Raw genomic sequence first — 15,090 nt, 5'->3', positions numbered from 1 at the left:
GTTTTCAGTGTTATGAAAGCCTATCATAGATCACTCGGCTCGGAATTGGAAATTCTGTTTTAAATCATGTTCATGAAACAGGACTATGTTCTCTCTATGACTACTATGTAGTCCTCCCTTTTTTCCCTTTTTTTTTTTTTTTTTTTTTTGCATCTTCGAAAAATAATTTTGGACAAAAAGAAAACTGTAGTTTTAATATTTTAGTCCATCCCTGCTGCACAGAAAAAAGCAGCTAATTTTGTTGCACTTTTATGAATCTTGGTAAATACATGCGACAAATACCATTAAAGCAAACATTTGCATGTCTATCCTGTAAAGTGGGCCTTTCCACATCTACTCTGACAAAAGTCCAGAGAGAACTGTCTTTAAGGTCATAGACCTTAGTCAAGTTAAACACTGAATTTAATTTAACCCCTTACCTTTACCTTTTTTAATGTGGATGAAAACAAATAGACTAACAGTTTTTACAATAGAAAACACTGTAATAATGTCCTAAATCTTATTTCCTCAACTCAAATATATATATATATATATATATATATATATATATATATATATATATATATATATATATATATATATTAAAGACATTTAGTCAGCTGAACAACCAATATCCTGTTAAAGAACAACACATGTTGAACAGACTCTACTTATCCCTTGTTTCCATTCCTGTCACAAAGGAAATATGGCACTACTCTGAAGGTCTAAATTGTTAATTAAGTCCTTAGCACAGCAAAACATACATGAATGAAATCAGACTTCACATCCAGTTCATATAAGCTGTCTTTTCTCGGATTTAATTAAAAGTGTTTTATTTTTTTTTCTCCAATTTTATTTCTCATGGATATATGGCTGTACATTTATGATAAAATACACAGAAAATAATTTAAACATATGACATAAATGGATGATCTTTTACATAATTTTCACTAGAAATGTTTGCAATCATTTTGTATTGCGCAAATGATTACATCTCCATATCTGGAGAGGATTCAAAAAAAAAAAAACATCAGTCATCATTCATGTTTGAAATACACATCCGATTCCTACACACACAATGACAACCAATAAGCATACATATACATGCCTAAAAGAACGCTCAGAAACCACAATACTCTCTGTGCCACTGATTGGCTGAATCACAGCATCAGTGTCAGGAACAAGAGCAAAGGTAGGACTTGGGACCTTCAGAACAGGGAGCCCCAATTCTCTTTGTTCCCTCAGAACATTGGTCAGAAATAAAAGAGCTCGCTTGGGAAATGCAGGTGGGGAGAAAAGATTATGTTCGCGGACGAAGAAATGGGGTAGTGAACCATTCAGTGCACATCGCTCAAAGTATCCAAAGAGCTTCATGAAGGAGACGGACAGCTGGCCTGGAGACCAAAGGGTATCGTGCACTCTGTCTGAAAGGACGTGGAAGAAGGCTGTTTTCCCATGGTAGGAACACAGAGGCTCAAGCTCTTTGGGATACTGCTGCTTCAGTCCCTCAATCAGACACTTCAGAAGCCGCAAACAAAGTTTCCTAAAAGAAAGAAGAGAAAAATCTTAGGGGCATCATAACATGGGTCTATAACATAACCAGCTATAAAAATGAGTGATCGCTCATACCGACAACACCTATTGGAATGAGTCTCACAGCACGTCTTCTTATTGCCATGATAATGCATCATCTCTTTTTCAATGTGAGAGAAGGATATTCGCCAGCTCTCTGAAAACAAATACAAATATATAAATCCTTTATAAGGAAAGAAAGAAATGTTTTTGTAATGACTGAATTTGTAGGTGTTGTGTCCGCATACCTTTGGCGTCATCTTTGAGGTTTCTTCCTTTTGGTCTTTTTGGGACAAAATACACAGCCTTACTTACAAATTGGCGACGACATTTTTTTCCAAGCCATTTGTCTACATTGGGGCCTGCCCGTGCTGCTTGTGGCCAACCTTGTGGCACCTCAAGAGTAGGAACAATGTCCACAGACATCACATCATCCTCATTCTCTTTCGCCTTAAATTCAAGGGTCACTGCCGGTGAATTTACTAGATTTCTGCGTATCACCCAACCTTCACCTGTAAACGGGTGGCAGAAGGTTATATACCTTTCGAAAATTTGGGGTCAAGATGTTTTATGTTTTTTCTTGAGCAGCAAATCAGTATATAAGAATGATTTCTGAGGGCTCATGTGACACAGACTGGAGAAATTGCTGACATTTTTAAATCTTTTTACTTCATTTTTGCATCAAATACACTTTTAAATCATTAAAAATCTTACCCCAAATTTTTAAATTGTAGAGCATAAAAAGCTATCTGAACATGAGATGGTGTTGAGAGAAATAAAACGCACCTTGAAAATGGTTGCTAATGAATTTGCGGACCAAGCGGTACATTTCTGCTTTGATTTTGGTTGCTGAGACGGTTCGTTCATCTTCCAGAAGAAAGTGCTGGATTTCAGTTCGTGTGGCTTTGCAAAGCTTTATCTTATAAAACAGTCCTTGATATTCTTCCAGTTCTGAGAGTACAAGCCTTGGGCCTTTCAGTTTCAGCATAATGTCAAACTCATTGGGTTTGTTGATCTGTTGGTGATAAAATTATATTTTGTCATTCCATTAATCCAAACATTCATGAATCATTTTAGTCAATCTTTGTTCTTCAAGATGTGGAGGATTATTGCACTAGCGTTCAGAAGTTCGAGGTCGGTAAGATTTTTTTAATGATTTTGAAAGAAGTCTTCAGTGTCACATGATCCTTCAGAAATCAGTGTAAAATGCTCATTTGCTGCTCAAGAAATTTTTCTTATTATTGTCATTGTTGAAAACTGTTTTGTGTGTGTGTGTGTGTGTGTGTGTGTGTGCACTCTTGTTTTTGTGACATATCAGGATGCAACTCTGTATAAATGACATGGGTATGACACAGGTATTACAAGGAGAGGGTGATTTATGAAGACAAAACCCATGTCCACATTTTTCAAAACGCTTATAAATCATACACAATGAGTTTTGTATGAAAGTAAAAAAATGCACAAAGTTTCCTGTGAGGGTTAGGGTTAGGGTTGGTGTAGGGCCATATAATATACAGTTTGTACAGTATAAAAACCATTACGCATTTAGGATGTCCCCACTTTTCACAAAAACAAACGTGTGTGTGTGTAGACAAAGGTTCTTGAAAAGTTATTAAAAAGTTCAACAGAGAAATAGCTGAACATTTTAAAATAATTTGTAACATTAAAATTGACTTTACTGTCACTTTTGCTCAATTTACTGTTTATTAAAAACAGACCATATCTGATACAAACTTGAGCAGCTCTTTCTATTTTACACTTCTAGCTGATTTTTCTCAAAATAATCATTCAGATTTTCTTACCTTCACCAACTCATAATAGCTTCCACTGGTGAGAACTGAGACCTCCCTGAAGAAGGGCTGATCTTCATTATTCTTCAGGAATTCCAGCAAGCTGTCCATTAGATGGTTAACTATCTTCACAGCATTCTGCTGGTCAAGCTTGCGCAGCCGTAGATCTCGACCTCTCTGCCTGATCAAGCGGTCCAGCTCGGGTGAAATGGTAGAATCATCTCCCACTTTATGATAACAGAACAGGTATAAGCAAATGTACATAGATCCAAACATTAACTCAAAGAGCAACCTAGTAAAGATCCTCCACATTACATGATCTCCTCTGGCTTTCCATAATAGAGCTGTGAAAAACCCAAGGGCAGATATACAGCGCTCTTCAGATCCTCTGTCCTGATGCTCAGTCCAGCCTAAAATCTGAATACAGTGTAAATGCAAAGTAATTATGTATGGAAATGTGTTAGGATTTCTAATTGACTAGCAACTCAGTGTTTGTTTTAAAAACTTGCAGACATTTTGTTTTTTACAGACAATTGTGCAACACCTGAGAGCTTTACACCGTTGTATGACTTTCCTACATTTTTAGAGTATAAATGTAAATGGAATGCTAAAGCTTAAAAAGGGAACAGAAAACAAAATACATTCCAAACTGATAAAAACATCAGGGATGCTTTGATGGACAATATTTATATCTGTATTTTGCAACAAGAACAGAAAATTACACAGCATTTACTAAAACTTACAGCACAGTTAAAGCAAAGTAACTTTGAGACACAGATTTTGATCTATTCTTCACCTATTTACATTCTTCACCAGCATACTAGTTAATGATACATGTGAATCCAGACTTACCCACTTCCTGGTCTAGAGAATATGATCTACTCACGCAGAAATACAACACAAGTATATATTGACTCTAAGCTCCTCCCTGTCACATCAGATGATCTTTTGCTTTACAGTAAAAGGTTCTGGGTGTGACTTCTTTCCGGTTATATAAAACCGAAACTTAAGGAACAGATCTTTGATGTTTGCATGCTAGATTCTTGTGTGTCAACAGGTGTCACTCAGGTGTAGTGTGCACAGATGTATTTTATCAGCTGAAAGCAGTGTCTAATTGTACATGTGCCTTTGTTATGTGCTGAACGAAGTGTATATGGTTAACCCTCAGGAGTTGATGAAATGGCGATTATGTTCTTGAGACTTTAAGGGATACAACAGACTGTTGAATTAAAACAGATGGCTGAATTTTACTAAACAAAAGTATGAATAAATGTTTTTTAACAATATAAACAATATGAAAAAACAATATCTTTTAGCCTAAAAGTGCAGTATGTGTACATAACAGTGCTATTTTTTTTATTTAGATGCTATTATAGTATTCAAAATTTTGAATTAGCTTTTATTTTTAGTATTCATTTGAGTTCTTTTGCTTTCATTTCTGTTTTAGTTATAATTTTAGATATTCGAGTAGTTCAGTTTAAACTTATTTCAGTTAATTGCCAAGGGTATATTTTTTATGGATATTTATTTTAAGTTTTAAATCTAAAATGTGTTTTTTTTCTCGTCTTTCAGCATTATTTCTATTAGTGTTCGTTATACATTTACATTTAGCAGACACTTTTATCCAAAGCGACTTATAAATGAGGACAATAAAAGCAATCAAAAACCACAAAAGATCAATGATAAACAAGTGCTATAACAAGTCTCAGTTTTATTTTACGCAGTACACATAGCAAGGGGTTTTAAATAATATAATATTAAAAGAAATTAATTAAATAATTAAAAGAAAATGGATAAAATAGAAAAAGAATAGAGCAAGCTAATGTTAGAGGTTTTTTATACTTGTATAATAAATAAATAGAAAATAGATTGAATATAAAAAGATTATATAGGTAGTTAAGTTTTTTTTTTTTTTTAAGAATAGAATTAGAATAGTGAGTGGGAATAGTAAGTTAGAGGGTCAAACAAAGTTGGAAGAGATGGGTTTTAAGCCGATTCTTGAAGATGGCTAAGGACTCAGCTGCTCGGATTGAGTTGGGGAAGTCATTCCACCTGGAGGGAACATTTTAGAGCTGCAACTAACGACTATTTTTTCTGTCGACTAATCTAACGATTATTTTTTCGATTAGTCGACTAATCTAAAGATTATTTTTTATAACAATAAATAATTAATCTAATGTTCTTTTTTTTAAATTAGCTAATGAATCCTTTGGATAACTTTACCAAAAAAAATTGGGTAAAACTTCTAATATAATATTTCAACCTTTATTCATTTTCAACTTATGTGGTTTAAGTTTTTACAGTATAAAATAAATAAGAGGCAAAGAAAATTATTTTACTATGGTAAATATGAGCTTATGATAGCATTTATAATTAAACCACAGTAGCCATAAATTTACAGTTGTCTGAGACGTCATGAAATGTTCTTTAGCATCACAAACCATAAAATGTAGTCAGGGTTCTGCTATGGTTTAGCATAGTTTCCAGAGATCTGGAGCTGAATCGGGGTGGCTCTGTGGTTTGTGACTGTCGTCTCGCGGCGCGCTGTCTTTTGAGGGGCCGTTCACATATCACGTCTATTGCGCGCTCAAGTTCGTTATTTCCAATGGCTCATAATGGAAGCGACGCGGTCGCGACGCGCACGCTGTGCGACGCGCTCGTTTTTTCCAGGCGCGTCCGCACCGCATCGAGTTATTAAAAACATCTCAACTTTTCAGAATGCCGCAAGCGCAAGAATATCAGACCTGAACCAGGAAGTTGGTCACCAGATCACACGGTAACCAGTTAAACCGTAACACCGGAGAGCGCCAGGATGTTTTCCTCTGAGGTGCTAGCGCATCGCAGTTGTTCTGCCGTGGTTCACCATATCGGTTTTACAAAGGGAACAAACAAAGGGCCATTTGATTTGTCCTGTGTTTAAAGTATTCCCATACTTTTGATAACAATTGTCTCTGTTTTTGTGATAGAATGCAACTTTCTCCATTCACATTATGCCATTACGCGAGATGTAAACAAACAGTGTGATGCGTCGACGCATTTCACGCACGTCGACGTAATCGATGACGTCGACGCGTTGTTGCAGCATTAGAACATTTTATTTAAAAGTCCGTAAAAGTGACTTTGTGCTTCTTTGGGATGGCATAATCAAGTGACGTTCACTTGCAGAACGCAAGCTTCTAGAGGGCACATAACTCTGAAGTAATGAATTTAGGTAAAGTGGTGCAGAGACAGTGGTAGTTTTGTAGGCAAATGTCAATGACTTGAATTTTATGTGAGCATAATTATTTAGGGTTAATATAACAGGATTAATTGTAAAGGTTTGATAGAACTGGCTGAAAGACCTGCTAATAGAGCATTGCAATAGTCCAGCCTGGACAGAACAAGAGCTTGAACAAGGAGTTTTGTTACATGTTCTGAAGGAAAGGGCCTGATCTTCTTGATGTTGAATAAAGCAAATCTGCATGACCGGACAGTTTTAGCAATGTGGTCTGAGAAAGTCAGCTGATCATCAATCAAGGTTTCTGGCTGTTTTTGAAGGAGTTGATGTGCCTAACTTGATGGTGAAATTGTGATATAATTAAATGTAATTTATATAATTAAATGTAATTTACTGTAAATGTAATTACACTGAAGGATTCACAATTCAAATGTGTAAAAAAGAAAAGAAAAGATTCTTAATCATATTTATCATGTTCAAGAAGAATTTATTTATGAATGCACTTACAATAAACCCCATTCATTATGCTTTGACCTCTACAAGAAAGAATAATGGCACGAAATGATGAATGATCACTTTTTATTTTTATAATGGTTTTCTCCTAAGGTGTTCAGAAATACATGGTTTCCTCCTTTCCTTCTGAAGCTTTTACGGTGGATTTTTATCAGCTTAAGCCAGTCCTTTAAAACCGTGCTCAGGTTCTGAGACATTGCAGTGTAGGATCTCAATGAGGCTTGCTGGGTGTCAGATGCGCTGATTCATTTGGCTTTGGCAGCCTTCTGAGCAGACTTGGTCACCTTGCCAGCAGTGGAGGTTTTCTTGTCGACGGCCTTGATGACACCAACAGCGACGGTCTGTCTCATGTCACGCACAGCAAAACGACCTGAAAAATAGTAGTGAAATAGGATGGAGTTCAATTAAAGCAGAACCTTTAATTGATGTTCAATAAATAATTTTCATGGCAACATAAATGTTGACACATACCCAGTGGTGGGTACTGAGAGAAGCTCTCCACACACATGGGCTTGCCAGGGACCATAAGAATAATGGCAGCATCTCCAGATTTGAGAGCCTTGGGGTTGTCCTCAAGCTTCTTGCCAGAACGACGGTCGATCTTCTCCTTGAGCTCAGAAAACTTGCAGGCAATGTGAGCAGTGTGGCAGTCCAGCACAGGGGCATAGCCCTGGGAGATCTGACCAGGGTGGTTCAGGATGATGACCTGCCAGAAAGAGGGGTACATGATAAAGCACCTGACATTATGAAGATCATGCAGATAATATTCTATTATTCGTTATATCTAACCTGAGCGGTGAAGTTTGCAGCCTCCATAGGGGGGTCGTTCTTGCTGTCTCCAGTCACATTACCACGGCGGATGTCCTTCACAGACACGTTCTTCACGTTGAAGCCAACATTGTCACCGGGGAGAGCCTCGGCAAGAGACTCGTGGTGCATCTCAACGGACTTGACCTCAGTGGTCAGGTTGGCAGGGGCAAAGGTCACAACCATACCAGCCTTCAGAGTTCCAGTCTCAACACGTCCAACAGGCACAGTTCCAATACCTGAGGGAAACACACAGACAGTGTTTGAATGAGTGGCAGATGTTGGGTTCTCATTAGAGAGAACTGTGAATGAGTTTGGAGGCTGTGTTGTTATTGTTAATGAAAACTAAATCTAAAAGCATTTCAGTGAAATTAAAAAATACAAATTAAATTGGGAAACAATGAGACTAAACTTAAAAGTATTAAACTAACTATAAATCACTTTAGTTTTTTAGTTTTTTTTTCACTGTATACAATAAAATTTGAAACCTTTACAAACTGTCTGCATTAAACATGAAAATAGTGTTTGTAATTTACTGGATAAGGATTAAACAAGAGGGTTAAAAAAAAAAAAAGTATGCCCATGGAGTTTAAAGATTTTATTAATTTACATGACTTTCCCAGATCTAGAAATCCCTTCCTCATATTTACAGGTATCCAATGTTTTCAAAGAAAAACAATTGTTGAGGGATTCTTTTAAAATAAGACGCCTCTTGGAAATTTTCTTTGGATCCATTTGAGAATCACTGCAATAACACTAGACTATACTAAGAACATGAAAGCATTTTAGAATTGTACTAATTTGGCGTATTAACTATGGCAGAGATAAAATAGTAAAACTGATGAAATTACAAAACACAAAACTATAAAACTAAAACAAAAACTAGAAAATCAGAACCAATGACAAATAAAATTACTTAAATATATTAAAAAATTTAATTCCAACCTATAATAACCCTGGTTGATGGTTAATGCTTACCTCCAATCTTATACACATCCTGCAGAGGCAGACGGAGGGGCTTGTCGGTGGGCCGACTGGGTGGCAGGATGGAGTCCAGGGCTTCGAGAAGAGTTACACCGCTGGCAGCACCTTCCTTCCTCTCGATCTTCCATCCCTTGAACCAGGTCATCTATTATCCATAGAGAAAATAGAAACCAAAAACCATGAACAATCGCCGTGATCACAATCCCTAAAGAAAACCTTCAGGAAAAAGCAGCAGATGCTCACGTTTGTGCTGGGCTCCAGCATGTTGTCACCATGCCATCCAGAAATTGGGACGAAGGCAACAGTGGCAGGGTTGTAACCGATCTTCTTGATGTAGGCGCTGACTTCCTTGGTGATTTCCTCATAACGCTTCTGGCTGTAGGGGGGCTCGGTGGAGTCCATCTTGTTGACTCCAACAATAAGCTGTTTGACTCCCAGGGTGTAGGCAAGCAGGGCATGCTCACGGGTCTGTCCGTTCTTAGAGATACCAGCCTCGAACTCACCAACACCAGCAGCGACAATCAACACGGCACAGTCAGCCTGGAAGGAATTAATAAAATCACAACATTTAAACGATAATAATAATGCAACAATAAAATCTTTACACACAGACACAGTAATCTGTGATAGATTTGTTGACATTAAAAAAAACTACCTGAGAAGTACCAGTGATCATGTTCTTGATGAAATCTCTGTGGCCAGGGGCATCAATGATGGTGACATAGTACTTGCTAGTCTCAAATTTCCAAAGAGAAATGTCAATGGTGATACCACGCTCACGCTCGGCCTTCAGTTTGTCCAGGACCCAGGCGTACTTGAAGGAGCCCTTACCCATCTTGATGCAGGAAAAATATTCAGAAGCATATTTGAGATGTTTGTGAGACCGAATGGATAAAAATAATAATATAAATAGAGGCTGACAGATAGATAGATAAAAGAAAAATAGTTTATAGAAGACTAACATCATTTCAAACAAAACATCTGTATGTGATGTATTAATTACAATTCTATTGTATCATTAATGATTGTATTTTTGTAAAAAAAAAAAAAAAACATTGCAAGCACATTCTCAGTTTGGACATTTCGAACAGACTGAGCCCAGTAAAACTGAACTGTAGATGTCGCTCACAACACATGGTGTTTAAAAAGACACGCCCAGAATATATTCGTCATCGAGAGACATTAGTCATCGGAAGTCACCCGGCTGTGATGACGTACCTCAGCGGCTTCTTTCTCAAACTTCTCGATGGTTCTCTTATCGATGCCTCCACATTTGTAGATGAGATGTCCGGTGGTCGTGGACTTGCCAGAATCGACGTGGCCGATAACCACGATGTTAATATGAGTCTTTTCCTTACCCATGTTGTAAATTTACTGTGGGGAAAGACATTACTGGGTTTAGTTTAACCGGCATAAACATTATCCGGGAGTTAAACATTTCCGTTCAAGGATTTCTGGAAATAAGCACATGAGCGATGAAACGGGATCATGGGGTATGGGGTAATCTCTGCGACAGCGGGACCGGCGGTGTTGCCATGTCCGCCTGTTTTAATTTAAAGTATAAATAATATAACGAGGTTATGTAAAGGGTTGATGTAGTCGCAATTTTGCTAGAGCTCGGCTTACATAGCATAAAATGATTTACAATTATTTGCAGCTGTTGAAATGCTCAAATACCGTTCGAGACCAACAGCAGTTTTAATGCATTTGATTTTTGGGACTGAATTAGAAAACCCCGCATTTAGGTTACATAAAAGGCTCGTTTCCATTTTAAGTCGAGCTTCTTTTCGCCAGATCTGGCAACACCCAGCCCTCCCTCTGTTCACTTCGTGTCCTCCATGTTGAAGGACTGGAATGACAGCACCAGCCATGTTCTCTCCAGCTTTGCCCACAAGTTTGTGCTCTCTACGTGTATAAGTGGGAACGAGTTAGAGAAATCTTAGAAACCTGGAAGTTAAATTAACCTGTTCTGAATCAGCTACCCTGAAAACAACATTAAACCACCTTGTGATCTTAAATGCATTTGAGGGCTTTTCCTTCACAGCCTAGCTACTCTTGAGATTAAAACCGAATAAAATTAAGCCGTAATAAACTTACCCGACTACAAGCACTATAGACAGCCCAAAGCAGACTGGAGAAAAAGGAACGAGTCACACTGCCCGTCTAAATTTATACAGGTTCAGAAAGGGGTGGGATATGAAAAAACACCTAGACACATGGATACTGCTCAGATGTGGGGTACCATTGGAAGCTTTACGCTGCACTCACTATTTGTGATTGGAGGAGAAGACATCAGTAAAGTGGGCACACTGTAGAAGAAGCCCTGCTGCAACACGTGTTAAAACAGCTGCAAGGACCATGACAAATCAGATTACAGTTGCAGATCCCAAAAATCCCACCCAGTTCCCCCACTGATGACAGGAGACAAAGCGCAACTTCAATTTTTAATACCTTTATTAGTTTATTCAGCAGCTTCTTTCCAAATTTTACTGTGGCATCAGGTGCAGTTCTAAACCATAAACAAATTTAACAACTGAAAGAGGCACTCTCAGTCAATAAATGGAGCCACACTTAAATCCAAGTTGGTTTCCTTTCCTGCGAAAACTTTTCCGATGGGTTTTAATCAGCATAAGCCAGTCCTTAAGTAGAGTGCCCAGATTTAGAGAAATTTCAGGAGGTTGGGAAGAGCATACCACAACCTTTGGAACAGCTCGAAGGGAAATTCATTTGGTCTTGGCAGCCTTCTGTGCAGATTTTGTGACCTTGCCAGAACCGCCAATTTTCTTCTCAACGCTCTTGATGACACCAACAGCAACGGTCTGCCTCATGTCACGCACAGCAAAGCGACCTGTGGATGGAGAGCGATTAATACCAAAGCCTACAGAAGTGCAGGGTATGGATGCAAGAGTTGATTGGCATTACGTGAACTTACCAAGAGGAGGGTAGGTAGAGAAGCTCTCCACACACATGGGCTTGCCAGGGATCATTTCAACAATGGCAGCATCTCCAGATTTGAGAGCCTTGGGGTTGTCCTCAAGCTTCTTGCCAGAACGACGGTCGATCTTCTCCTTGAGCTCAGCAAACTTGCAGGCAATGTGAGCAGTGTGGCAGTCCAGCACAGGGGCATAGCCCTGAGAGATCTGACCAGGGTGGTTCAGGATGATGACCTTAAAACAGATACAATTTAGCATTCATACAACACCTCTGGAATTCGACTGACTTGGGGACCAAGGTGACGGGGTAAAGCCTAACCTGAGCATTGAAGCTGCCGGCCTCCATAGGGGGGTCGTTCTTGCTGTCTCCAGCCACGTTACCACGGCGGATGTCCTTGACAGATACGTTCTTCACGTTGAAGCCAACGTTGTCACCAGGAGTTGCCTCAGCAAGAGACTCATGGTGCATCTCAACGGACTTGACCTCAGTGGTCAGGTTGGCAGGGGCAAAGGTCACAACCATACCAGGCTTGAGGACACCAGTCTCCACACGACCCACGGGCACTGTTCCAATACCTGAGAAGTTGATAGTGTTAAACCAATTCAAGTGTTTGACTTTAGAGCTTTGATGGCTTTGCATTTTATATACACAAACCTCCAATTTTGTAGACATCCTGAAGTGGCAGACGGAGGGGCTTGTCGGTGGGACGGCTGGGTGGCAAAATGGCATCCAGGGCATCAAGAAGAGTAACACCGCTAGCATTTCCCTCCTTGCGCTCAATCTTCCATCCCTTGAACCAGCCCATCTAAAAACAGACAGAAATTGTCAACTAAGATGTGGCGTGAACACTACAAGTGTTCCACATATGAACTTATTTCCCAACTGTGAAGTTGCATAAAAAATAAAAACTTACATTTGAGCTGGCCTCCAGCATGTTGTCACCATGCCATCCAGAAATTGGGACGAAGGCAACACTGGCAGGGTTGTAGCCGATTTTCTTGATGTAGGCGCTGACTTCCTTGGTGATTTCCTCAAAACGGGCCTGGCTGTAGGGGGGCTCGGTGGAGTCCATCTTGTTGACTCCAACAATAAGCTGTTTGACTCCCAGGGTGAAAGCCAGGAGGGCATGCTCACGGGTCTGTCCGTTCTTAGAGATACCAGCCTCGAACTCACCAACACCACCAGCAACAATCAGCACTGCACAGTCAGCCTGGAAGGAAGGGAGAAAGAAAAGGTTAGACCTCACCCTGCTAAATTACAAAACCGTTCTGTGCGTGTAGAAAGCAGTCATACCTGAGAAGTACCAGTGATCATGTTCTTGATGAAATCTCTGTGGCCAGGGGCATCAATGATGGTGACATAGTACTTGCTAGTCTCAAATTTCCAGAGAGCAATGTCAATGGTGATACCACGCTCGCGCTCGGCCTTCAGTTTGTCCAGAACCCAGGCGTACTTGAAGGAGCCCTTGCCCATCTATTTTGCAGACAAATTAAACAAAGGGAAGTATTGTCATTTAGATTTTACTATACAAGGCATTTGAGCTTTAAAAGTCACAAGTGGTTTTAAGTGTTTAACTAAAAAAAAAAAAAAAATGTTTGAAGCTTGAATGGGGATGAGCACACATGTTGCGCGGCCTACTAGGCGCCATTACAGAATCTGCAACGTCATAGTGAAGCACCGCCCACTCCACACCCAACCGGCTTCAGCCGAGGAACGCGTGCTACGGCCGCCATTTTGGCTCTTGTTACTCACTTCTGCCGCAATCAATTAACAAATTCACGAAGCATCCACTACAAGTGTTTTAAGTCTCACCTCAGCAGCTTCCTTCTCGAACTTCTCGATGGTTCTCTTGTCGATTCCACCGCATTTGTAGATCAAATGTCCAGTGGTGGTGGACTTCCCGGAGTCGACGTGGCCAATAACCACGATGTTAATGTGGGTCTTTTCCTTTCCCATGATTGATTAGTTTCTGTATTAAAAAAAAGACAAGAGTAGGCGTTGAAATGAGATGCATGGGTAAAACACAGGCTTTCCATCATTAAAACTTTTTGAGAGGTGATTTTGTAACAAGTAGTAGTTAGTAATAGGCCCTAGTTTAAACCGGCCTACTTCACCATAAGGCAACTGCGACACGTGTTTCTTTAGAGTGACGCGATATTAAGTTACAGGAAAAAATCCAAAATGTCTGAAAGGAATCCATAAGGATGCAGACAGCTGGCTCTCCAGTCACTGATAAAACAGTTGTTGGATGCGAGAATGTGCGGAAGGCTTTTAACGGTCCCGCGACTTCAAGTCTCTCGGCCTTTGTTCTTCTGCCGGTTTCAATTCTTTGAGAAATGGACGTTAGTTACACGACAAAAAAAAATGGAAGATATAAGTTCAAGTCCATCTAACGTACTCTAAATACACCACTAATTAAAAAGAAGCCACTTTTACGAACACATCACGATTGTAGAAACCAAAACTGAATACAGCACAAAGAGTACATTGAACAACACTGAAAATGTCTAAACACGGTCAATCTGAGGAAAATCCTTCAAAAGTTTCTAAAACAGAATTTATTAGCGTAAAAAAGCCAAGGCCTGACCAAAAAAATTGAGTACTCACCAAGATTGAGAGCTATAGTATCTCCTGAGCTGCTGCTCCCCTTTGCCAGGTAACAGAAAGAGGAAGAAAACGCAATGGTTGGAGATTTTATACATGGGAGGAGGACTGTAACCCCCCCTCCTCTCCTCCCTGACCGACCCGCAAATCACACACAATCGACAAAAATTCTCCCCGCCTCGACAAACTGCGTCACTATTTGTTTCACTGAGCATCTGGTTGACGGAATGAAATAATATATATTTTATAAATATTTGAGTTGTGTTGCGATAAACATAATGGGAAAATATATGTCTGAATACATACCGCATATAACCAGCTACAAATCTACAAAATAGCATGATACGTAATTATTTTTTAACGTAACTGTTAATGTATTCTACATTTCTGTCTTTTTAAAGTCTTACCGTTTTAAATTTAGATTGTGACAATGTTTACATTTTTGATCTCCTTATGATGAATGACGAAAATCAAAACTATAAAACTTAAACTGCATTATGTAGCCTATCACTGATTGAATTTGGTTTAAATTGAATCATTTTATCAGATTTACTTCTTAACTAAACTAGTTCACATTTAATTCTCTGGTTTTGGTCAAAGTAGCTGCGAAATTGAATTTTATGCAACACGGAGTTTACTCTGTGTACAATATAACCAGTAAGCTGTTGATTTTCTCATTTCTTTCTCATC

At 39.1% G+C, this 15,090-nt stretch overlaps 3 protein-coding genes across 5 annotated transcripts; all 3 read right to left on the bottom strand.

Moving 5' to 3' along the window:
* Positions 1–781: 781 nt before the first annotated feature.
* LOC127978745 (cyclic GMP-AMP synthase) lies at positions 782–6,359 on the bottom strand. 3 transcript variants are annotated; one of them, XM_052583625.1, is made up of 7 exons: positions 6,086–6,359; positions 3,657–3,758; positions 3,354–3,568; positions 2,338–2,566; positions 1,800–2,063; positions 1,609–1,708; positions 782–1,522 (listed from the first exon to the last, which is right to left on the bottom strand). In XM_052583625.1, the coding sequence occupies exons 2-7, from the start codon at positions 3,676–3,678 to the stop codon at positions 1,021–1,023; spliced, it is 1,332 nt and encodes a 443-aa protein (XP_052439585.1). In that variant the 5' UTR covers positions 3,679–3,758; positions 6,086–6,359; the 3' UTR covers positions 782–1,020. The 3 variants fall into 3 exon arrangements, with proteins under 3 accessions (XP_052439585.1, XP_052439584.1, XP_052439583.1); XM_052583624.1 differs by lacking the exon at positions 6,086–6,359 and adding an exon at positions 5,783–5,955; XM_052583623.1 differs by lacking the exon at positions 6,086–6,359 and adding an exon at positions 4,194–5,755.
* A 665-nt stretch (positions 6,360–7,024) lies between these two features.
* LOC127978744 (elongation factor 1-alpha) lies at positions 7,025–11,116 on the bottom strand. Its single transcript, XM_052583621.1, has 8 exons — positions 10,960–11,116; positions 10,081–10,236; positions 9,518–9,697; positions 9,106–9,402; positions 8,857–9,007; positions 7,861–8,117; positions 7,543–7,777; positions 7,025–7,441 (listed from the first exon to the last, which is right to left on the bottom strand). Exons 2-8 carry the CDS (start codon positions 10,222–10,224, stop codon positions 7,317–7,319), a joined length of 1,389 nt encoding a protein of 462 aa, XP_052439581.1. The 5' UTR covers positions 10,225–10,236; positions 10,960–11,116; the 3' UTR covers positions 7,025–7,316.
* Positions 11,117–11,298: 182 nt separating this feature from the next.
* On the bottom strand, positions 11,299–14,570 carry LOC127978743 (elongation factor 1-alpha). The gene is made up of 8 exons (XM_052583620.1): positions 14,404–14,570; positions 13,609–13,765; positions 13,090–13,269; positions 12,710–13,006; positions 12,451–12,601; positions 12,115–12,371; positions 11,795–12,029; positions 11,299–11,710 (listed from the first exon to the last, which is right to left on the bottom strand). The coding sequence occupies exons 2-8, from the start codon at positions 13,750–13,752 to the stop codon at positions 11,586–11,588; spliced, it is 1,389 nt and encodes a 462-aa protein (XP_052439580.1). The 5' UTR covers positions 13,753–13,765; positions 14,404–14,570; the 3' UTR covers positions 11,299–11,585.
* Positions 14,571–15,090: the final 520 nt, after the last annotated feature.

This window comes from Carassius gibelio, chromosome B19 (genome assembly GCF_023724105.1).
Source record: "Carassius gibelio isolate Cgi1373 ecotype wild population from Czech Republic chromosome B19, carGib1.2-hapl.c, whole genome shotgun sequence".
Lineage (NCBI taxonomy): Eukaryota > Metazoa > Chordata > Actinopteri > Cypriniformes > Cyprinidae > Carassius > Carassius gibelio.
The sequence above is the reverse complement of the archived record's forward strand: the minus strand, read 5'-3'. Positions and strand labels throughout refer to the sequence as shown.